The sequence below is a fragment of the Siphateles boraxobius genome, unplaced genomic scaffold, assembly GCF_051911475.1.
Source record: "Siphateles boraxobius isolate OS27281-9 unplaced genomic scaffold, OSU_SipBor_1 54, whole genome shotgun sequence".
Lineage (NCBI taxonomy): Eukaryota > Metazoa > Chordata > Actinopteri > Cypriniformes > Leuciscidae > Siphateles > Siphateles boraxobius.
Genome location: NW_027509180.1, coordinates 3,395,178 through 3,421,080, shown reverse-complemented (window position 1 = coordinate 3,421,080; position 25,903 = coordinate 3,395,178). Strand labels below are relative to the sequence as shown.

Below are 25,903 nucleotides of genomic sequence, written 5' to 3'. Positions count from 1 at the left end.
TAAGTTAACTTATAGTGATTAATGAATCATAAGATCAAATTATATTTAGATTAATTTGGACATATTATGCTGCAGTAGTTATTTATCTGTAGTGGTTGATGAAGATGAGAGTCATTTAGGGATGTCAATTTTCATAAATTCCCATTGATCGATCTTCGTTTAAATTAACGATCGATTAATCGTCAGGCTTATCACTGCAATATGAGTCTGCTGCAGTGGCATATGTCCAACAGCATGACAGATTGTGCAAATACAGCACAAAATGCTTCCGCACCAAATGAATGAGAGGGGGTTTAATCTAAATAAAGGTATAGTTGGATTGTAATTTATTTAATTATTTAATAATCAAATTATAACAACTTATGAAAAGTGTCACCAACGCCTCAGATGCGTGCTTGTCAGAATATGTGACTGTTGTGGACGTGCTCTTCCTAGAACAATGCGCTGAAAATAGCAACTAAACCCAATGAATGCACAACGATTTAATACAATTGTGTTCTCATGTTATGTAATATGACGGTCCTAATCATAGTTTTTATTAGGGCTGTAGCAATACACCAAACCCACGATTCGGTTCGTATCACGATTTTTAACCCACGATTCGGTATCACAATTCTATCACGGGGGTGGGGCTTGGGGGTGAAAAAAATAGAGATTTTGAGAGAATTAATTTTTTTTTTATATTAAATAACATTTGAAAAACCTGTATAAACTGAACACCAAAGAACAATATTAACTATGCAAACTATATATAGGCTGCTGCTTTTGGGTTGTTGTCTGTGCTCAAACTAAATTGATTTCAGGATGGTGCCGTAGGATATGCATCTGCATGTTTCTGGTCATTTGAGTAAGCTTCTTAAAACACTTACGGCAAATTGTGTGGGTTTTGTCGACTAGCCTACACGATTTCCTCAAGTTCTTCAACTTGCTCGCGTCACATGGATAGGTAGTCACATTACATGTAACATATAAAAAGACGCTTACAGGTAAAAAATTGTAATAGTTGGTTGGTATGAGTCACTGAGTATTTAATTATAGAATATCAAATAGGTTGTGCGATTAATGTCTAAAAAATCTCCATGTTTTCTGTGCTGATGCGGTGGTGATGCATTCATGTAACATGTAAGGGTGGCGCTGCCAATAAAGCACATAAAAGCTGTCACAAAGAACCGGCAAAAGTAATGATTATGAAAATGTCAAATATGGCAAGGAAACATTTAAATTGTTTATTAATAAACAAGTGTTTTCTGTGTCAGTGTCGGCTGCAAAGATGAAGTTGAAGATGCTGACTCCCGATCTTTGCAGTAGGCTAGTGAACGCGCCAGAGAGAAATGCACTTTTCATTCGGATGACATAAGTAGAAAGCAGTCTGTTTTCTTTCGTTTTGAATTGTTCTGTTTAAAAGTAGACATTTCAATAGATATATTTCTCAGGTCTGTGAGGCGAGTAGGCTGTAGCCTACCTTATACGCCTCTGTGCCGTGATTAGCCTATCTAATGTCTGCAATATTTACTTCTTATTTATTAAATCCAGGTAATTGGTTGATGAAACATTGATTAAAATTAAGATACAATTAATACAAAACGAAATTCAATTTAAAGGAAGGCTTTGTGCTTTCTGTTTGAGGTCTCTGTGAAAGTTTTAGTGCCACTTCCAGAGAACTGTCACATCCGTAACATTGTTTTTTCCTCATAAATGCGAACATGGAATATAAAATGAATATTTTATGTTCTGGGGAGAGCCAACCCTTCTTCTTCCGGTGGGTAGTATTACTTTTGGTTTGTGCAGTGTAATTCACAGAATTATAAAAAAAAAAATTTGCCACCTAAAAGTTAAACATGTTTTGTGTCACGTCCGTAATGCATGTGTAGGCCTATTTCCCTCATATTAAATATAAAATGCATGTATAGACTTATATTTTTCTAATGTCTGGACTCCTTTATTAAGGGAGTAGGCTATGGATATATAAACAGAAGTTTCAATATATTGGTATTAAATGCATTTTCTGGGAATTTATATTTCAAGTTTTGACAGCAAATGTCACGTCCAAAACGCTGAAATTGCCCAATTTTAAATAATTTATCCCCAACTAGTTTTGTGGTGTAGGTCTACTTATTTTATAATGTTAACTTCAAATAATACTAATAGTAATTTAAAGATGTGGTAGCCGGTCCCAAACATAAGTCCGGCGCGCTCGCTACATGTTTCGCGGTCGAGCAGCACGCACACGCATGAACCTGCTTAATCGATGACCGATAAGTTTTATCGAGTAAATGTTTTATCGACAATTAATCGTTAAAATCCCTAGAAACCTTACTAAATATATGCGTTATCTTTCGTGTCAAATTCTGACAAATTCAGCTTTAATAAAAAGGGCTGTTGTCAATCAAATTAATTAATTTACACTGCAAAATTACAAATGTTATTAATAATTTTATTTGATTAATGTTTAAACAAATATTAAAATTAAAAATCAAATCAATACCTTTAAACAATAAATCAATAGGTCTTAATAAATGAATCATTGAGTCATTCATTAAAACGATTCGTTCAAAATAATGAGTCATTCAATAACAAAACACAGCGGTTAATGTTGCTTTTCTTTTGTAACTATTTTCGTCTGTGAAATAGAAGAAAACCAGTCAATATTGCGTCTAAAATATGTTACTACATATTCACTAGGGTACTTGTTTATTAAACTATAAATTCAATGTAATATTTGCAATCATGATATTATAAAACAGCTCCCTTAGTTGTGTTATGTTACTTAACTATATCATATATTATAAATAACAAAACTAAAAAATTTTACCAGTATGTTTCTTCTTTGAGTTTTTTGTGTGCTGTTACGCTCATTTGTTTGAATTTTTTCACCAAGTCTTTCTCACAAATAGACAGGCAGCGCAGCGAGCAGAAATACACTATCCATTACCAATCGCTGTTGTAACACTGACTGTATAAGATCAGAACCATTCTCACGTTTCGAGCGGTCAGCAAGTAAAACTTTCACTTGAAACTTTAAAAAAATTCACTTTTCCCTGACAAGCAGACAAGTGTTAATGTCGAGCCTTCTGTTCATTCTCAATTTTTTTCATGCTGTAAAGCGGAACAGATGATCATGTCTGTGCGCTCGCGCTGCCGCTTGCTTGAACTGAGGCGCTACAGTGATCGAGCACAAAAAGATCGCGATAGCTCGAGAGACGTCTATGGTCTCTCTCTAGTCTATATTAAATTAGCCAATTGTTATTGTAAAGTTTATTGTGCTTGCAATTTATGACTGTAGGCTGAGAGAGTTTATGGCTTCGAGAGGGGCGGATGTGCGTGTGTCATTCAGATCACAAGACAAATTAAGAGTGTTGTTGCAAAACAGAACATGGCAAAATAATCGTTTTTACTCGATTGTACTATTTTTGTGATCGTTGGCAGCCAAAATCAAAATTGAAATCAAAATTCAATTAATTGCACAGCCCTAACACTCAGATCCATAAAACTGTCTCTGTGTGAGTAGGCATAATCACGACATACCCCTTCCAACACTGAGAGTTATCCTTCCCGTCCAGATCCAATGCTACCTAGGGCTGTGACGTGACAGATTTTTACCACCGCGGTGGAAATTGACCAATACCGGTGGTGGTTAGGGGGTGTTTTTGAAAAAAAAGAATAATAATAATAAACGAGGCTCAAACATTCATAACAGAAGTGCTTTTTTTAACAATTTTGTCAAAGAAACAACACACTAAAGCCCATAAAGCATTGAAATGCATATTAGGGATGGTAATTTTAAGCAAAAATAATATTTGAAGATGGGTATTATTACAAAACTTAAACATATGTTTCATATTTATGTTTAAATAATATAATGTTATTTTTTTTTAAATTTCATCCATGTTGATTATATGAAAAGGGAACCGTATGAAATGAGTAAGAGGATCATAAGATGCCCAATACAGGTCCTTCTCAAAAAATTAGCATATTTTGATAAAGTTCATTATTTTCCATAATGTAATGATAAAAATTATACTTTCATATATTTTAGATTCATTGCACACCAACTGAAATATTTCAGGTCTTTTATTGTTTTAATACTGATGATTTTGGCATACAGCTCATGAAAACCCCAAATTCCTATCTCAATAAATTAGCATATCATGAAAAGGGTCTCTAAAAGAGCTATTAGCCTAATCATCTGAATCAACTAATTAACTCTAAACACCTGCAAAAGATTCCTGAGGCAAGAAAAAGTGTGGCGAAAAACGCTGCACAACGAGAAGAGGTGACCGGACCCTGAGGAAGATTGTGTAGAAGGACCGATTACAGACCTTGGGGGACCTGCGGAAGCAGTGGACTGAGTCTGGAGTAGAAACATCCAGAGCCACCGTGCACAGGCGTGTGCAGGAAATGGGCTACAGGTGCCGCATTCCCCAGGTCAAGCCACTTTTGAACCAGAAACAGTGGCAGAAGCGCCTGACCTGGGCTACAGAGAAGCAGCACTGGACTGTTGCTCAGTGGTCCAAAGTACTTTTTTCGGATGAAAGCAAATTTTGCATGTCATTCAGAAATCAAGGTGCCAGAGTCTGGAGGAAGACTGGGGAGAAGGAAATGCCAAAATGCCTGAAGTCCAGTGTCAAGTACCCACAGTCAGTGATGGTCTGGGGTGCCATGTCAGCTGCTGGTGTTGGTCCACTGTGTTTTATCAAGGGCAGGGTCAATGCAGCTAGCTATCAGGAGATTTTGGAGCACTTCATGCTTCCATCTGATTTCATTTTTCAGCACGACCTGGCACCAGCTCACAGTGCCAAAACCACTGGTAAATGGTTTACTGACCATGTTATTACTGTGCTCAATTGGCCTGCCAACTGTCCTGACCTGAACCCCATAGAGAATCTGTGGGATATTGTGAAGAGAAAGTTGAGAGACGCAAGACCCAACACTCTGGATGAGCTTAAGGCCGCTATCGAAGCATCCTGGGCCTCCATAACACCTCAGCAGTGCCACAGGCTGATTGCCTCCATGCCACGCTGCATTGAAGCAGTCATTTCTGCAAAAGGATTCCCGACCAAGTATTGAGTGCATAACTGAACATAATTATTTGAAGGTTGACAATTTTTTTTGTATTAAAAACACTTCTTTTATTGGTCGGATGAAATATGCTAATTTTTTGAGATAGGAATTTTGGGTTTTCATGAGCTGTATGCCAAAATCATCAGTATTAAAACAATAAAAGACCTGAAATATTTCAGTTGGTGTGCAATGAATCTAAAATATATGAAAGTTTAATTTTTATCATTACATTATGGAAAATAATTAACTTTATCACAATATGCTAATTTTTTGAGAAGGACCTGTATATCGGGAGACATATGGAGTGGGTCAGACTGATTGACAGATTTTGACCACTTAAGTTTTGATTTGTAGAAAGCCTTTCGTTAAAGTGAATTTTGTTTGTATAACTTGTATCTTAATTTAATCAATGTTTCATCAACCAATTGCCTGGATTTAATAAATAAGAAGCAAATATAGCAGACAATATAATCAGGACACGGAGGCGCCGGCGCGTGAACTGGAGCTCGCCTCATAAATGAACAGAAACTAGGGCTGGGCGATATATCGCATCACATTGTTATGCGCATCTCGTCAGTAAAGCCGGTTCCTTGATTAGTAGTAAATCGCCTTCACCTGCTTTCAGATGGAGCGGCATTTACTGCACAGCACAAACTCCAGTGTTAAATCAACACTCAAGAGTGTTAAAGTTAATGAGATAATTAAGTGAGATAATTAAGTGATTAATTGAGTGATGATTGAGCATTATTGAAGACACCTAAAGCAGAATCACTGAAGGAGAAAATCTAAAATTGTAAGCCACCGTTATGGCGATCATTGTTTGCTTCAGTTGGACTCTTGACCCTTATATTATTAACTTTAGATTTTGTTTGGCTGTTGTTTCTGAGTTATAACTGCCAGATGAACAAAGAAAAAAAGTAATGGTGTTGGTTATATTATGACAATTACGATTATGACGATTGAGTGTGTGGACAACCAGGTCTTAGGAGGTTAATGAGGAGATGCGCATAACAATGTCATGCGATATATCGCCCAGCCCTAACAGAAACTCAGCGTATAAGCTATACTTGCCTCACAGACCTGAGAAATATATATAGAAATCTTGAAATGTCTACTTTTAAACAAAACAAGTCAAAACAAAAAGAACTGGGATACTCTCTGCTTATGTAGGCTAATTCGTATGAAGTGTGCATTTCTCTCTATAGGCGCGTTCACTAAATACTACGAGGATGGCGAGTCAGGATCGCCAACTTTGTTTGCAGCCGACACTGACAGAAATCACTAGTTTATTAATAAACAATTAAAATGTCTCATGCTCATTACTTTTGCCGGTTCTTTGTGGCAAGCGTTATGCCTGCGCTTGAGATGTAGGCAATACATTATTTGGGCAATATAGACAGTAAGCCTCAGTTACCTCAGTATGAAACAGTAGCCATTTAATTTACTTTAAACATGTAAGAGAACTTGATTGAAGAAGAATTTTCAACATGCTCGATATGGGTGGGGGAAAAAATTAATTCTTAGATGCATTGCGATGTTGACGATTCTGAATCGAATCACAAATGTCAAAAATCGATTTTCTAAATGTTAATTGATAACGAAATGTTGACGGAACGCAAAAGGCAGAGACGCGTGATGGTTGAGTGAGAAATCCGACTGGCACCCTCTGCATTACAATCTTCTGTTACAATTACAATCTTCTTTTTTTTTTTGCGCTATTTGTTTCAGTTGAGCTCCGAACAGGTTTACTCGTGAGCCTCTCTCCATTACATGACACTGTTATTACACAGCTCTGGGAGATCCAGTGAGAAAGCGTTTGAGTTCACCACAGAATTAATAACATCGCAGCAAGATCTAATTGGAAGCATTCAAATTTGGCGCAGAGTTCTGTTATAAACCACACGTCAGATCAAACAGTGACGTGGAAACCAGGACAACCTTAAAAGCTTTCACCCAACTCGGAAAAGGAAAAGCGAATTACAAACTCTATCGCTACATTTATTGCCAAATCACTTCCAATTGTTTAATTAATCAAATATATTGGAAGTAAATTCATTATGGATCATTATACTTTGCTTTAAAAGTACCAAGTAGTCACACAGTGGAAAAAAAAGAAAATCTCTATAGAACAAAAAGATGCATCGATAACCATTTTATCATCGCATCGCAGCCCTCTGAATCGTAATCGAATCATGAGGTGCCTAGAGATTCCCACCCCTAATCATCTCCACAATTAGGGCTGTCACTTTTCTGAAAAAATCCTGTTAGATTTTTGTGACATATGTGTTCATTGAATCGATTGTAAAATCGATTTTTCCATGTCTAAAGACGTTTCCATTTTCAACACCAAATATTGGCAAATCCATGGACAACTAACAGGCATTAGGACGAACGTAAAGAAGGCGCTTGAGACGCGCACAAGTCAGCAATATTTCTGATGATTTATTGGCGTGAAGTTTTGTGCACAATGACAAACAGGAGTGCAACATTCAAGGATTGAAATTAACACCCGCCAAATTCGGAAAAAAATTTACTTTGGCGGGTAACGAGCCAATTTGGCGTGTTTCTATGTTTACTCACTTTGCTGGGGAAGTTCGTGTAAGCCAAATCTGCGTGGATTTAGCGCAAATACGCAACTCGTGAGTCCTCATGATATATTAAATTAGGGCTGGACGATTTTGGCTAAAATCATAATCGCGATTAATCGAACAAGTTACCTCGATTATGATTATTGAACGATTATTTAAAAAAAAACATTTTTCATGTCACTGGCAAGGCTTATACTGTAATGTTCACGGTTATTTTTTCTAATGAAAGAGTGCATAATCCTATCTTTGTGATTCTAAAATAAGGAAACACACACCGATAGCTTTTAATGCTTATTTATCAAATATTTCAAACTAATTAATCAAACAAAGCATACAATGCTTGAAATAAAAACGTCTTGTAAAAAAGTCAAGTTTTAATGTAAAAAGAAAATTTCCTAAAAATGTAGAAAATAAAGAACTTGTAAAAATAGTTATTTTTGTAAACAAAATAAATTATTGTAAATATTGCCATCTTAAAAGTAAAATATAACTTGTATAAAACTAAAAAACTAATCCTTTTCACATTGTGTAGCATTTGTAAATGCTTGTGTTATCGAAACCTGCTTTTGTGGAGGCACTTGTTGCTGGACGTTTGTCAGTCTCTCTCTTTTTTTCGCATGTTTCTTTGGTAGCCTACAAGCGGCTCCTGTTGCTGAGTTGACTCAGTGTTTGAGTTCCCTTTCACACAGAGATTCCGGAAAATACACGGATAAAGTCACCCGGGATTTGACCCGGGTTCGTTTGACTTTGGTTCATTCACACTGCCAGTGGTTTTCCGGAATCAGAGAGTGCGTTCACACACAACCAGTAAAGACACGTGACATGTCTCAGCGGCGTCTATAGTTTGCTTATGAGCTGCGATTTATCTCTCGAGAAACCACGCTTGTGCATTTTTTTTCTCTGATTCGATCATAAACTAGCGCATTACGTACCGTTTCACGCTGGCGAACGATCCCGGTTTAAGTGCCATCATTACGACACGGCATTGATTACGGCTTTTGTTCACACAGCGCGCGTTCCGGGACTGAACACGGCAATGTTACTATGTCCCCAACCTAGTATCAATCCCGGGTCGTGTTTGTGTTCACACAGAAGGTTTTTGTTCTGGCAATTTTCCGTGATCAACGCGCTGTGTGAAAGGGGCTCATGTTGCTTCAATGTTGCAGACTGGACGGGGCGGAGTTACGTGACTAGACACGCGGTAATATGTTTTAAGGGGAAAGTATATTAACACACCGTGGGCGGAAATATGAATAGGATTAAAAAACCGAAATAACCGACATCGGTTATAGGCTCTGAATTTCGGTTTCGATTATTTTTCGATTAAACATCCAGCCCTATATTAAATACAGCGTATTGCGCAGAATCTGCGCATTTCTGGTTTGCTTGAACACACACTTCACTAAGCAACAAATAACGGCGCGCTTGTTCACTTGCACTGAAGTAATAGCGAATATTAAAAAGCAACAGAAAAGACATTGTTATTTTCCAACATCCTACATGTTCTGTGTACTGTATTGATCTGTCTACCTAAAACACATTTTTGGTTAAAAAAAGGCAGTTAAAATCGATTCCCTATTTTCGTTTTCGAAACTTGTGTTGTTTGGTCCGATCGATTGTGCAATCGATTTTCGAACGTAAAGTGACAGCCCTATCCACAATGTAGTTTAGTTCTGTTTGTTTTCAACAGTATTTTGTTACAAAGAAAACGTCTCAGGTTACAACTGTAACCCTAGTTCCCTGAGAAGGGAACGAGACGCTGCGTCGATGATGCTTTGGAAACGCCCCTGCGTGATTACGTCTGAAGCACGTATGTCAACTAGTCCATTGGAAAGAATGAACGTAACGGGCGGGTGACGTCATGAAAAGGAAAGGATAAAAGCACATCCTGTGCAATCGGCGCTAGCTTTGAGAGCTGAGCCAAAAGCTGAAGCCTTCTTAGCCATAAGAACTGTCCTCAGATCCAGGCTTTGGCTTAGAAGACTTCGGCTGAGAGTGTCGGCTCGGCCGCCATGACTTTCTTTTTGTTGTGCGCGATATGAGGATCTCTGCTAGGGATGCTCACGCCCAGCATCCCCAGGGGGCTGGACCCGGCGAGGGAGAAATTTCTTGAAAGCCTCTGATTGTTGTTTGGTGTCTTGAAATCTTTCAACAACCGTGTTAACTTAGTTGCCAAAGAGACCAGAAGGAGAAATAGGAGCATCTAACAGAAACGCCCGATCTTTCTCCTTTATTTTTGCTAAATTTAACCAGAGGTGTCTCAGTAGCTAAAAGGGCTGCCATAGACCACCCATGAGCGGTCTCCTTTGTAGCCCTGAACTAAGTTCTCGAATTTCGTCGGGATCCACTCCCTCACTATAATCCAGATCCCCCAACAGGTCTGCCTGATAAGCCTGAAGCATTGCCATAGTGTGAAGACAGGCTCCGGCTTGAACTGCTGCCGTATAAGCTTTGCCCACTAAATTAGATATAGTTTTTAAAGGTTTAGTGGGCAGCACGGGAGCCTTCAGGAACGATGCTGAACCAGGAGACCGATAGCTTGCGAGCGTCTGCTCAGCGTATCAACCCATAACCATGTTCCCTCAGTCCGCTTATATCTGAATATGTATGCACCTGGGGACTGAAGAGACAGGAAGAATATGATTTATTCCACGATCTACATAGCTCACTATGTAGATCGGCAAAAAATGGAAGGCCCCGTGATGGAGATGATAAATTAGAAGATAAAAAGCGCTCGTCTAACTTGCTTTTGGGACAAGCACCTTTTTTCTCGGCTGGCCACTAAATTTTTTATTTATCTACAGCACGAGTTATCACCTCCACAAGCTCCTTATATGCTGGGGAAAGAGATGGCGAATCCTCTCAATGTTCAGTACATCTACCTCCTCAGAGCTAGAGCACCGAAGCATTGGGCTCTCTCCCCGGGCGGAAGAAGCTGCAGGGCGGGCTTCCGACACCGGCAAAAGAGCAATGGATCCCATGGATAAGGGAGTAGATAAGGCAGGGCCCGTCTCCAACCCCGCTGAGAGATCCATTTGCGAACCCCAGGTATGCGATCTCCGTGCTGCCACAGCAGCAGCGGGTCCCGCACCCTGAGGTTCGCAAGCCTGGCCACTTTCATCAAATAGCATGCATGCGGAGCATACGGAGCCGTAGCTGCTCACAATGCTGACAGTCAGCCCCCTCAATGGCTGACATAGCATGCTCCACTCCCAAACAGATTACACAAAAATCGTGTGTATCCCCACCCGTAAGGAAACCAGGGCAAGGAGAAGCACACGACTTGAATAACTGTTTCGCCATACTTTAGATAAGGATGTGACAAACAAACAATAAATATAACAGACAGTTTTGACACAGAGCTCTTTGCTGAGGCACAAAAGCTAGTGCCGGTGTCACCGGATGTGCTTTTTACCGTTTCCTGACGTTCATTCTTTGCATTGGACTAGTTGACATACTTGCTTCAGACGTAATCATTTTTATATTGATTGTCAACATGAGATCAAACTAAATACTATTTTAATTGTTTTATTTTATATTTATTTTATATCTGGTTCCCAATTTGCAACAACTTTACCAGAATATTAATAATTTTCAACAGATTACAAAATTATTATTTTTTAAGAATAATCAGTAAACACCAAGTTACTGATAAAGTTGTATTTGTCAAATATCATAAGTTATTCATAGTGATAGAGATTCTTCTTACAGTAACTTTGGTAACAGGGTTGATGAATACAGTCAATGCTACAGTTTGTGTAAAAAAGAAAATGGATTGAGATTATTTTCTTGTCTTCCCATCATGCTGCAGAAAGAGCCCAGATGATGTCACTTCCTGAGTGTCACAGTTTTAAGAAATGCTTTGTTTTTGAAAGAAGGAAAATCATGTCAGGAGTAACACAGGGTTGAGTGAAACATGAAGGACACAGATAATGCTAATAAAAATGGTTAATTTAAAACTAGTTAAAGCCGTGGCCACTCTACACTTTGAGCATGTGATATTTCTACGGACACTGCAACGGTCGTCAAATGACGTCACATTCTGCGGAAGCTTTTTTACAAACATAAATTCAACATATAACAAATAATAATAATTCAAAATTTGAAAATAAATCCACTCCACTTGAATGCTAATTGCAAATAACACAATAATTGTGTTATTTCTCACAGGGTTATTCACTTGAGCTTGTGTTTCTGGTGTCCCACTTTCACATGCGCATGAATGGAAGTCAGTGCAAGGAAAGGTCTAGCCATTAATAATTAATCATAATAAGAAGGAACGGCCATTCATAATTAAAACGTTTTTAGTAATATAAATATTAATCTCAAAGTTGGTGTCAAAACATGGCACTATTGTATATTTTAATGTTAATACCATGTTAGATAATTGTGTCATTGATCAAATACATTTAATAGTTCTTGCTAAAGAAACATGGGATTCGTGCCTATAATTTTTTTTTTTTTTTTAATAATTGGAAGATAAATTTACCTCATTCATGGAAAGTGTCATGGACATATAATCAATTTATAAAAAGGCATCAAATTATCAAAAAAGTTGTCTACTTTCTACTTTTACAATGAGCATGTCCTTTCACTTTATATTTCTCTCTTTGAATTATTTTGATGTACTGAAAATTAAATTTAATAACTTTTTCTTTCCTGTCAGACCTGATGGAAGAGAGCGAGGAGAGTGAAGAACTGAGTGAAGTGGAGGAGGAACATCATGTCCAACCTGGAGAAAAACCTTTGAGTCGCTCAAAGACTAAAAAGACATGTTTAAAGAAAAGAAGAGCCAAGAAATCTTTCACCTGCACTCAGTGTGGAAACAGTTTCTCAACCAAACAACGTCTTGAGCGTCACATGATGATCCACACTGGAGAGAAGCCGTTCTCATGTGATCAGTGTGGAAAGAGTCTCACAAGCAAATGTAATCTTGAGATTCACATGAGAGTTCATACTGGAGAAAAGCCGTTCACCTGCACTCAGTGTGGAAAGAGTTTCTCAAGCAAACAAAATCTTGAGCGACACATGAGGATCCACACTGGAGAGAAGCCACATGTATGCCATCAGTGTGGGAAGAGTTTTACCCAATCAGAAACTATGAAATTACACATGAGGATCCACACCGGAGAGAAGCCGTTCACATGTGATCAGTGCGGCAAAACTTTTCTCTGTTCATCAGTCCTGAAGACACACCTAACAGTTCATACGAAGGAGAAACCACATTCATGTTCGGTGTGTGGAAAGAGTTTTTCACTGCTGCACACCTTACATAGACATGAGAAAACTCACACTGGTGTGAGAGAGTACATGTGCTTTGAGTGTGAGAAGACTTTTACTACAGCGGACAAGTTAAAACGGCACCAAAGAATTCACACTGGAGAAAAACCTTACAAGTGTTCACACTGTGACAAGAGATTCAGTCAGTCAGGACATCTGAAAAGACATGAGAGGATCCACATTGGAGAGAAGCTGCGCACGTACCCTCGGCCGGCAGATTCTGCCAGTCGTTGCCTGGGTTACGGTCACTTACGTAAGTGTGGGGCGGAGCTATCAAATTTGGGGCGAGATCATTTATCATTTATTATCACCGATTAGGATAATAAAAATGGTTAATTTAAAACTTGGCCACTCTACACTTTGCGCATGTGAAATTTCTACAGACAAGCATGAAATGACGTCACATTCTGCGGCAGCTTTTTTACAAACATTAATGTAACATATTACACATAATAATTAAAATATTTTAAATAAACAATCCACTCCGCTTGAATGCTAAACGTTTGTGTTATTTCTCACAGGGTCATTTACTTGAGCTTGTGTTTCTGGTGTTTTATAATGCTTTAAAATTAATAATTGGAAGATACATTTTCCTCATTCATGGAAAGGTTATAAGGACATATAATCAATTTATAAAAAGGCATCAAATGACCATAATATTTTATAACAGTTGTCTACTTTCTACTATTACATCAGGGCTCACTTTCATGTCCTTTCACTTTATATTTCTCTCTTTGAATTATTTTGATGTACTGAAAATTAAATAAATAATAATAAATAATTTGTTTCTTTCATGTCAGACCTGATGGAAGAAAGTGAGGAGAGAGAAGAACTGAGTGAAGTGAAGGAGGAACATCATGTTCAACCTGGAGAAAAACATTTTAGTTGCTTAAAAGGCTAAAAATACATTTTTAATGAAGACAAGAGTCAAGAAATCTTTCACCTGCACTCAGTGTGGAAACAGTTTAACAACCAAACAAGGTCTTGAGATTCACATGAGGATCCACACCGGAGAGAAGCCGTTCTCATGTGATCAGTGCGGCAAAACATTTCTTATTGCATCAAACCTGAAGACACACCTGAGAGTTCATACGAAGGAGAAACCACATTCATGTTCGGTGTGTGGAAAGAGTTTTTCACTGCGGCTATATTTACATAGACATCAGAAAACTCATACTGGTGTGAGAGAGTACATGTGCTTTGAGTGTGAGAAGTCTTTTGTTACAGGGAGTGATTTAAAACAACACCAGAGAATTCACACTGGAGAAAAACCTTAGAAGTGATCCTTTACCACCTCTGTGTGACAACAGCTCATCTGATCGGCATTCAATCACCATCACTAGTCCTATTAAAATGCATTTTGTAGTTTATCGTTGGATTTCCTGCAGGGGTTCAGGCTGCAAGACTGCTGAAATGACTAAAAAAACGTTGTCGGCAACATGGTCGAAAACTGTAAATTTCTTGTCTATTATCACCCACTACAACTTATTCCGATGACGGAAATAAGCGCAGTTAAAATAGCTTAAAGGATAGTTCACCTCAAAATGAAAATGTCCTGATAATTTACTCACCCCAATACCATCCAAGATGTTCATGTCTTTCTTTCTTCAGTGTAAAATAAATTAATTTCAATAATAAATTATAATTAATTTAAATCATTTCAGGATTTTTCTCCACACAATGAACTTCAATGACAACCAAAATGTTGAAGTCAAAATCAATGCAGTTTTTTTTTTTTTTTCTAGCCGGACCTATCCAACGTGATGATGTAATGCCTGGCGCGTCACAGATCAGCACAAGACGAACAATTGTGCTTCAAAAGTATATAATTATTAGAAAATGACCGATCGTTTCGCTAGATAAGCCCCTATTCCTCAGCTGGGATCGTGCAGAGCCATTTGAAGCACTTTAATATGGAAGCATATGGGCAGCAATTTTTAATTTGAGATGTAAGATGTAAAATGGCAATGCATTTCTGTATTTAAATTTACCTTTTCCCATCATTTGGGCAACGTTTGGTGCAAAATGAAAATAATTCAATTACATCATTTACATTTGCCATTTCATACACTACTAGTTATAATATATAAGTTGAATACGTATTTTAACGCTTGATACGTTGCCAAATTAAATGAAAATGTATTACAGAAATTATTAGATATGTTTAACATGTTCAAGCAAAAATTGTAGCAAAATGATTTCTTATTTAAATCATTTGAATCATTTAAATGTTTTTTTTTTTTACTTTCTATTTACTGCTCTCTGACAGTAGGTGGCGCTCATGTAAAGCAGAAATACAGCACTACACAGGGCTCTAGACTGCGACTAAATGGTCACATTTTGCAACCTTTTTTAAGAGAGAGCTGCCATTTCTGCCGCATACGAGAAACATCACACGGCAAACGAAAGCAGAATGAAACCACGCTACTCGTCTGAGCTGCGCAGCGCAAACAGTTTATCATCTCAGAGCAATACTAGACAGGGTTTACTCGTGGGCCGATTTCGATCACGCAACAACATTACTACACAGAGCTGGCAGATCCATTGAGAAAGCATTTTAAAGGGATAGTTCACCCAAAAAGGAGAATTAGCCCATGATTTACTCACCCTCAAGTCATCCTATGTGTGTTTGACATTCTTCTTTCAGTCGAATACAATCGGAGTAATATTAAAAAATGTCCTGGCTATTTATAATGCGCTTATAATGACAGGGAATGGCTATTTTTGTTTTGAAGTCCATAAAAGTGCATCTATCCATGATAAAAGTGCTCCACACTGCTCCGGGGGGTTAATAAACGCCTTCTGAAGCGCCTTCTGAAGCGTCCACATTTAGAACTTTATAAAGTAAAATAACTAGCTTCAGGCCAAACAAACATATGGATTTGACTTCAGTCTAAGCGCAATTTATGCAAATAATGTGACGCTCTGCTGGTATTTACGCTACACCATGACGCACTTAGTGCTTTAGGCGCAAGTAGACTGCGTACGGCCGGAAACTAGAATTTTACTTTGTGTACTTTACACTAGGGCTGTGCAATATGGACAAATAAATTTTTATGAATATTGCAACTGTGATTTTGGCAATTGTTTCTGTTTTTTCAAACATGGTACATTCTAAATGTATTCAGTGCACAACAAAACATTTTACAATGAAATAACATATTATTAAAAGCTTTTAAACAGACAAAATAAATGAATGTTAACTAACCTAAAATCCAGCCATAATAAATAAAAACTTAACAGAAACCAAAACCAAAAAATACCTTTTTTTTAAAGACGTGTTTTTTTTTTTTTGCACACACAAAAATAACCAGCATGTCCACCTTTTCTGGGTTTAAGCATGAACGGTGACATCGCCAAATTTCCCCAGTACTAAACACTATTGGTAAGTTAGACTTTATTATATATTCTATATGTATCAGCAACATAAATTCATCAACTAACCATTCAGAGACGTCCGGTTGCAGTCTACATGTTGTCACTTCTTCTTCGAGTTTCTCCATCTTTGTCCGACTCGGTTTTAACATTAAAGGCAGAACAGTTTCTGTCATTTTAGTGTGTCTGCGTGAGGTAATCGCAGCTGCTAACACGCAAGAGCTCTTGAAACCCCGCCCTCTGAGGCAGCTCATTTGCATTTAAAGGGCCAGGCACAAAACGGTGCGTTTTTGCTAACCCTCAAAAAGTGACAACTTTAACGTGCTATATAAAAATATCTGTGGGGTATTTTGTGCTAAAACTTCACACACACACACACACTCTGGGGACATCAGAGATTTATTTTACATCTTGTGAAAAGGGCATTTTACCACCCCTTTAATCAACTCAAGAAGGCCAGGTGGCATGGATGAACCTGTCAGAGATGCCCAATACACAAACACCAACATTCTTTCCATTTAACTCATAATATAAGTCATTCCCAAAATGTATATGATATCATTCCTGTGTGTATGTACGTTTCAGACCTTCTTAGCCTAGTTATGACTTTCTTGTTGTGTTAGTTGAACTCTAAACGCTTATATTCAAGTGTAAGAATATATCTCTACTTTTGTATCTCCCAAACATCTCTTTCTTGGTACCAAATTAAACCTCGCGGTTTGGCCTAGCTAAATATATATATATATAGTAGGTAATGATAAAATCTATTATACTACGTTTACTATGCTCTGGAGTAGGAATGACGAATTCTTACACCATCATAAACCATGCAAATTAGGCTGTCAGAAGTAGACAAAGAAATTCTCTCCCGCCAAATTTTGCTGAGTGTTATTGGCCAGTTGACCCAAAATAGGTGTGGACTCAGTCTTCCTTAAAAGACCAGGGCCCTCATTTATCAACAGTGCGTAGAAAAGGTTCTATATTTTGTCCAACGAATGAAATTTAGAATGTGCCTAAGTACAAGAAAATCCGCATTTATCAAACGTGCGCACGCAGTTCTTACGCACATGAGTAAGCATCATTGTTGATAAATACCACATGTGCGTAAGTACCATGCTCGTTCACATTCATGGTCATTAGCATTCGGAAACGCCTCCAATTAACCATATATGGGGACAACACTTCCCTTTAAAAATTACGTGATTGTGTTTTTTCCTCACTGCAATAATGGCAAAGAAGAGGAACTTCACAAACACAGAATTAGAGATACTTGTAAATGAAGTCAACCAACAGATATTGTTTAGTTCATTCACTGCAGGAGGAATTACAAATAAAAGAAAAAATGCTGCATGGGATAATGTCACCAATGCAGTTAATTCCGTTGGGTCTGATGAGAGAACTGTCCCAGAAATTAAAAAAAAATGGTTTGTTATTAAAGTATTGGCTAAAAAACGTGTCACAGCACACAGACGAGAAATGTCCGCAACCGGAGGAGGACAGACAACAACGGAACTTTCCCCATTGGACAACCGCATAGCCTGCATCATCGGAGACACGGCTCTGTCCGGGATTACTAAGGACGGTGACACTGATTCTCTTGCGACAGAACAAACCGGGCCATCTAACACCCAAAGTGAAGGTAAAATAAACCAACTGGAATAGGATATTGTGTTTGCATACATTTTATTTCAGTTTGTAAACTTTTAATGAAATCATTCATAGGATAAACTCAATAAAATTAATGTGAACATGTGTTTCCTTAATAGCGACACCTGTTGTGCCTGAGGAGCTTGAGGAGCCGGGCCCATCCATTGCCCCTTCCATGCGCCGTGCGCCAAGAGTGCTGAGTGAGGCGGTGCTACAAAATCAAGAGGAAACAACAAAATCCATTAATGACCTAAAGGATCAACTGAGCAACATAACGAATGTATTGATTCAAATCAACGAGTCTCTGAAACAGATTGCCTCTTGCGCAAATACAATTGCTAATAAACCATAAACCGGTGACTAATGTGATTTCAGTTATTTGTTTCCACGAAGCTGCAAAACACAAAATGAAATCGCTGTAATGTTTCTGCACTCAACCAATGGCCAGACTTACCTAAAATGTCTGTATGATCCTCTGTCTTGTCTGAATGCCAGCGGCATTAGGAGGTGGCAGGGGCACTGCATTGGGCATAGGGCCGTCTGGTCTTGGGGTTCCTGCAGAGGGATGCCCTGTCTGACGGCCATGTTGTGTAGCACACTGCAAGCCATGATGATTTTGCATGCTTTTTTTGGCTGATACTGCGGTGTCCCTCCCGTGCTTGACAGACACAGCCATCGTCCTTTCAGCAGGCCTATTGCGCGCTCAACTGTGCTCCTTGAGCGCGCATGGGCACGGTTGTACGCCTGTTCCTGCTCGGTCCTCGGGTTGGTTAGGGGGGTCATTAGCCATGGCTTTAGCGGGTAACCTTGATCACCTAATGATGAAATAGTTTTAAGTAATTGTACATAGCCCTACAATAGCATTTTAAACATGTTGTAGCCTTAAATTCACCAATGAGTCAGCCATCCTCAACAGCGCCTTCTTGGAGACGCACACCCACAGAGCTATTCTGCAGAACGAACAAGTCGTGTGTTCCTCCAGGCCACCGCGCAAAGACGTTTAATAACAACAAATTTGCATCACAAATTATTTGCAAGTTAACAGAATGAAACCCTTTTCTATTTACATAATTAAATTTGTTGGTTGATTGTGCTTTTATGGCGATGTGGGTGCAGTCTATAGCTCCAATTATGTTTGGGAATCTAGTAATGGCATGAAAGTCCCGTTTTATTGCGGCTTGTTGAGGATTTCGATAAGGGAACTGGATGTAGGTTGGGGCCAAGGAAATAACTGCATCCAACACTGCCGGCATGATCCTACTCACTGATGGCTGGGATATACCACATATGTCTCCAACCTCACGCTGAAATGTGCCAGTAGCTATAAATCCAAGGGTGGACAGGAGTTGGATGTGCACGGGAATGGCTTTCGTGCAATTTGTTTCTCTCTCCAACATTTGTCCTAAATCACGACACAAATCCAGCAGTACATTTTTGGGAAAGCGGTACCTACTTAGAAGCCACTCTGTGCTCTCGCCAAGCAGATCAGCGCGATCTTGGAAAACGTGCTCTCTGCGGAGCGCATTGTTTCCCAAGTCTTCCAATAACGCAAGATAAGCCATTGCACTGAGACAAATATATTTCACATCTGTCTTTTATAGGGTTTGACACCAATTAAGCATTGTGTTTAAAACTAGACAAATTATAGCTTGAGTGTTTTAAAGGAAACACAGGACATATGTGGATTGCTTAATGCTTACTGTGACACTCTTAAATGCTTTTTATGTGTAGTGTCGCTATTCTACCACTAGATTATCTGCGTAAGCATGCTCAGAGGTGTGCTTATATTTACACACATTTCTATGTATAAGTACAACTTGGTGAATCCCACACTTTGCTTGAAATTGTTCTTACGCACTCACTACGCACAAATCTGTCCGTACGCACCATTGATAAATGAGGGCCCAGGATGATGGCTCATCCTCGTTCTTACGCTTTTGCCTTTTCCTAGCTTGGCTCATTTTAGCTTTACTTTTGTTTTTGTCTTTTCTTAGTACTTAGTTTTTGTCTTTGGACAAATCTTAGTATTTTCCTTTGTTCTAGCTCGCTTGCTTTTTTGTGTTCCTGATAAGTCCTATCCTCCGGGTGAAACGGACTCTTCCTCATTTCTCGGCAACTTGCTTTCAAATAAACCTTTTAAACTTCCCGCGAACGATACACGCTACGGAAGAACCGAAAGAACGCTTCAAACTTACGGACACAGCGAGGATCATCACACACACGCATTTGTGCTTGACCACAAAGAACCATGCTAGCATTATTTCTATTGAGATTTAAATGCGTTTAAGATTGTTCACCCCTGCTTTAAGGTGATTTGATTCTTTGCTGACTCTCAAAGGTTAACTGTTTGTGACATTTGCCATTCTGTAATCTCTCTCTTTCTTTATTCTCTTTCTTTATTCTCTTACGTTATTTACTGTCATTATTCTGTTATATGCATCCTTTGTTTAAATGTTATTGTATGTTTTTATAGTTTCATTTATTAAAACCCCTTATACACTTGATTGTCTCTGTCTGCTGCTCACAAGTCCCTTAAATGTTCGATCTTAAGCTACAAGCTTGAAATTGTTAAGCACTTTAGTTAGTAATCTTATAGAACAGAAAAGTTATTCTTCATGACCAGAAGAATAGCCTTTCTTGAGAGTTGATAAGAGGATCGTACGGTCGGTTCGGTGGACGAACAGATTATTCGATTTGAAATTAACTCTGTTAAAGGTTATTCTGAAAATTGATATAGCCTATCTGTATATTATGTATATTCATAGTTGATTATAATTCGTTGTGGTTAATTATCAATATATAGAGATACAGATACATGGGCTATATATTCCCTTTTTGAGCAATGCTCCTCACAACAGTTTTAAAGGCCTTATTATTGGATCACTAGATTTAATTTGTGGTTATTCCAGTGATATTCAACTAAACGATCGTAGTGTTAAACATTGGCTTAGCTACCCAATGCGCACCTAATGCAAATCTAAATTATACAACACTGCGGTACAGTATTTGATGAAAATGTAAATGGGAGTCTTTTAAATTTTAGTCAAATTAAATTTGTAACAACAGGAAAAAATATCCTGTTGCGTACATTTTTGTGTACTGGCAGTGAAGAAATCCTGTCACAGCAAAATCCCCAGTGTTAAATTAACACTGAGAGTGTGAATTATATAAACTCTGAGCAGAGTGTTAAATGAACACTGAAGCAGTGTTAAAGTTAATGAGATAATTAAGTGAATAATTGAGTGATGATTGAGCATTATTGAAGACACCTGATGTTAACAAGCAGAATCTCTGAAGGAGAAAACCGTAATTTTTAAGTCACCGTTATGGAGATCAGTGTTTGGTTTAGTTGGGCTCTTGACCCTTAAATCATTAACTTTAGATTTTGTTTGGCTGCTGTATATGAGTTATAACAGCCAGATGAACAAATTGAAAAGGTGATATGATGGTGTTGGTTCAGAAGACCCCAATTATTTAACCCAGCTTCCAGAAATGAAATAGGGACTTGTTTTGTGTTTGAGAAAGGTCTTCAATGTGTTAAAACATATAGGGGTCATTGAAGCCAATAGTTTAAGGGACCATTTCTTTGTTAAAGCCTTTCTTTCCAGTTAGACTAGAGTGTAGCTAGCCTTGAGAGAAAGAACGCATTATCTTGATGTTTTGAGAGGACTCTCCTGTTTATAGTGAGAGCCTGGCCAAATCCAACCTTGGAAAAGCTGTGTGTCGGTGTGTGTGTTAGTCTTCTTGGTTACAGGTTAAGGAACCACTGGCATTATTGGAGATTGACTGAGTTGTTGTTCTGGACATGCTGGCGCCCAGCAACCCAAATCTGCGACCTGGAAGGTCATGACGTGCCTAACTTCAGCTGCATAATCGATGGAGATATGCTTCAGTCTATCTGTATATGTGTGGAAAATTACTGTGTTTATCTATTTCATAGCCAATGAGAATCATTCATCCTGTAAGCAATGACGTAGCTTAGACCTTGGAAATCGTATAACTGCTGTGATCTTTGTAACTGTAAGGGGGGGCGGCCTACGAAATCCTGTGCGAGTATTGAAGCTGACTTCTGCTGATGAAACTGCAAACTATCTTCAGTAAATATTTTCTTTAATTTTTTATAATTCTGACTCTGGGTCTTCATTCTTCATATCTGGTTCTGGGTCTTTAACTGTATACCCCTTACAGGTCTCTCTGACTTTGTACACTTATTTAAATTTGGTTTAAATAAGTCCGTTCTGATTTTACCATAACGAATCAACTGAACTCGTAATACGCATGTGCACGCCATCAGCGTTCTCACAGGTTTCGCGTTTAAAGTCTGTGTAGAGTTTCCTGTTAAAACGGTGTCGTGTTAGCGCCCCCTAAGTTAATAATGATCTTTGCGACAGAAGTGAATCAATCAAATTAACTTTAGCTGGAAAATAACTTTATTCAAGAATTGCTATAAAGCCAAAACAATCTCTGTTACTTTAAATGATTACATGGCTTGGTAGAATTCCAATGTAGAATGCGTTCTGTTATTTCTTGATAACAGACGCTGCTAGGTATAACACACCGTTGCCATGAAAAACAGAGCGTTGCCATGGACGCAGTTCAGAGACAGAACGGACTATTTTCTTTAGCAAAAGCAATACAATAGTTTTTAAATCAATAAACTACATTTTAAATCAATATTTTGAGTCAAATTATTGATTTATTGGGTAGGTAGCCATGTAATAAGCGGGATAATGTATAGCGAGGCAGTTGTTATAGCGAATATCACCCCTTCAGGCCTCCGCTTCGCGTCGGGCTCATAATCAGCCTGTCGGGTTGGTATTCGCTACAACAACAGCCTCGCTATACATTATCCCTTACCTATCCTTGTACCTCTGTAAAGCCGCTTTGGAACAATCTACATTGTTAAAAGCGCTATATAAATGAAGATGACTTGACTTGACTCTGCACAATGACTGGCGCATCTGATTTATTAGCATGTTACGAACCTATGGTTTGTGTTTTGTTATTTCTCTGTTGTTTTGTGTGTGTCTATGTGTGTAAGTCATCTGATTGGTTCCAGCAGGCTGATTGATGCTATGTCCTGATTGGTGCACAATACTTTAAAAAGGCACGTCATAACTTAACAAAGCGTTTATTCCGTTCGTTCTGCTTCAGCTTAAATTTTTTGTATAGTTTTCAACTAAAAGAAATCTCAAGATATAAGTGTAAGTTTGTTGTGTAGTCTATATTTGCTTATCATTAGCTTGTTCAGAAATGGTCACAAAAGTGCAAGACTAAAAATAACATCTTTCTGGTTAAACTTCATTTAAATAAACGAATATTCGAATACAATATTTTATGAAAAATGCCCATACCTAAATATAACCAGAGTAGAAGTGAAATGTATAAAATAACATTTATCTTGGAAAGTGCCATGTTTTGTAAGGTTGTGTAGTGATTGCAGAGTCTTCAACTGCTTAACTTGCATTATTTATTTGAAAAAGTAACTCAGATATTTTGATGTACATTTTAAAAGTAATGCGTTACTTTACTAGTTACTTGAAAAAGTAATATGATTACGTAACTCAAGTTACTTGTAATGAGTTATCCCGTGTAACTCATTTATGTATGAATAGGTATAGGCACCGTATTTTACATCCTGTTGCTTCAGAGAGATGAAGCTTACAAGACTGCAGTTAGCTGTTGGTGCATGTAGATCAAGGGGCATATGGAGCAACCGAGACACGTATAACTTCTGCTTTGCTGTGACATATTGAAGTAAGTGAGGTAAAACCCGTTGCTATGAGACTTGCAGAAGGAAGAGGTCAGCAGAAAAAAGTTTAGTTATGGGGAAGCGAGAATTGCAAAAGATCTGTGAAGGGATCCAGGAAGCCGAGGGGCAAAAACCGACTGTTTGCTGTATAACTGTCTTGTCAAATGCTGTATTTCTTTTTATAAATGTATGCAAATGCTTTGTGCTCAGGGGAAAAACCCTGTGATCTCTGTAGAGTTTCCATTTTGAGACTTTCAACAGTTCGAGTACGAACCTTATGGTGAAAACTACTCGTATATTTATTATGTTGATTTTTATTCTGTACTTTGTTATTGACTATGAGACTTGCAGAAGGAAGAGGTCAGCAGAAAAAGTTCAGTTATGGGGAAGCGAGAACTGCAAAAGATCTGCGAAGGGTTCCAGGAAGCCAAAGGGCTTAAACAACTGAATGTGGTGATTCGTAAACTTCTCTCTAAGAAGTCTCAGAGTGATTTTCTCCAACAACAAAAAAACAACAACTATTATCTGAACCTGGACAATAATCCCATCGAGCCTCAAGAGCGCCCGTATCCAGACTGAGTTTGGCACGGACTCCACCTGAAATTTTTAGCCAGCGAACAGCGATCAAAACCTGAAGGTAATGCCAAACAATAGCATTGTCTCTCTTTTGTTTGTGCATGTTTGAAAGCTATTTGCGGAAGAGCTTCTGCTATTGGTCAATTGGGCTGAAGCCGGCATTCGTCATCTCGCCTGGCCCTGTATTGCTGTTGCCTTTCTGCTGCTACAGCTTCAATATCCTTAACCTGGAATGGTATACAACAAATGTATCATTTACAGTAAAAATGTCCTAGAATCCTTAATAAATGTCAAATAATGCAAAATGTTTAAATGGGATTGGGAACAATAGAGTTGACATTTTACACCATTTTGTGCTTTAGCTCAAAATGCTAACCTCAAACCAGATAATTTTTTTTAAATTTTTTTTTGTAAGATTCACTGCAATATCCTAACCCTAGCATGCAGATAAATATGTTTTGGAGACAATAAACATGATGGCTCGAAGAACAAATAAATCATATATCGTTGCAATGTCAGGTATTTTCATAATAATAAATTATATTTATAATGTAATGCTAATCGTTATAGACTTAATCATTATGCAGAATACTGTAAAATAATATATTTTCTGTATTTTTTTTTATCCAAATCGAAATCAGATCACAGAAGGTTATTTAAAACACTCAACATGCGTTATAAAGTAAGTTTGGAGCAAAAACATGGTTACAATCTCACAAATTGTCATGTATTGATGGTGTGCTAAGCTAACATGCTAGCGAGCCCTAAGATGCACCTGCAACCTAGCTGTTATTTTTAGGAAAAACTTTAAATAGGAATGCTTACTGAAATGCTTTTTTTTTAATAAGATACAGTTTCAAATGTGAAGTGAGAACTTTGATAAAAGAAATAAGGGATTTTAGAGTGGCCTTTTATTGTGGCCAGCCTAAGGCACACCTGTGCAATAATCATTCGGTCTAATCAGCATCTTGATATGCCACACCTGTGAGGTGGATGGATTATCTCAGCAAAGGAGAAGTGCTCACTAACACAGATTTAGACAGATTTGTGAACAATATTTGAGAGAAATAAGCCTTTTGTGTACATACAAAAAATTCTGAGATCTTTGAGTTCAGCTCATGAAAAATGGGGGCAAAAACAAAAGTGTTACATTTATAGTTTTGTTAAGTGTATATTTCTAGATATCTACTTGTATTTTAATGAAGAAGCAGAATAATATTAGGATTAGCATTAAAAAATAATGAATTATCATTGGTTACTGTACGATAAATAGACAGTCATAAATGCTTAATAAATAAATGCTTAATAAATATGTTATATTTTTATTTATTTCTTTTTGCAAAAAACAACTCAGTAATTGATTTTTATTTTTTTTGCAGATCAGCTCCTCCCACACTGAAATTCATCATCAGTGAAGCTCCTTCCACTGTAATCGCATCATCAGTGAAGCTCCTCCCAAAACAATTCTCCAATAAATGCTGGAATATTCCCATCAGCTACAAGTGAAGACGAGCATCAAATCATGGGGAAGAGCTGAAATCTTTAAGAGTTTATTAAAGAGGACAGTGAGAACACGAGTGATCCAGAACCTGCAGGATGAAACACACTGAATATCCTGAAGAAC

At 37.9% G+C, this 25,903-nt stretch overlaps 3 protein-coding genes across 4 annotated transcripts in view; 1 reads left to right on the top strand and 2 right to left on the bottom strand.

Moving 5' to 3' along the window:
* Window positions 1–25,903, top strand: part of LOC143714406 (uncharacterized) — a 297,700-nt gene that overhangs the window by 27,497 nt on the left and 244,300 nt on the right. Inside the window, exons 2-3 of one of the 2 annotated variants that reach the window (XM_077205531.1) lie at window positions 12,316–13,182; window positions 13,730–15,998. In XM_077205531.1, coding sequence (XP_077061646.1) covers window positions 12,316–13,182; window positions 13,730–13,830 — 968 coding nt within the window. In that variant the 3' untranslated portion in view covers window positions 13,831–15,998. Of the gene's footprint in view, window positions 1–12,315; window positions 13,183–13,729; window positions 15,999–25,903 lie in introns of those variants that run through there. The other variant, XM_077205530.1, reaches the window with a different exon arrangement.
* Window positions 1–25,903, bottom strand: part of LOC143714418 (uncharacterized) — a 703,153-nt gene that overhangs the window by 664,851 nt on the left and 12,399 nt on the right. The window lies entirely within an intron of this gene.
* Window positions 1–25,903, bottom strand: part of LOC143714477 (uncharacterized) — a 142,905-nt gene that overhangs the window by 104,715 nt on the left and 12,287 nt on the right. The gene's annotated exons all lie outside the window — the stretch shown is intronic.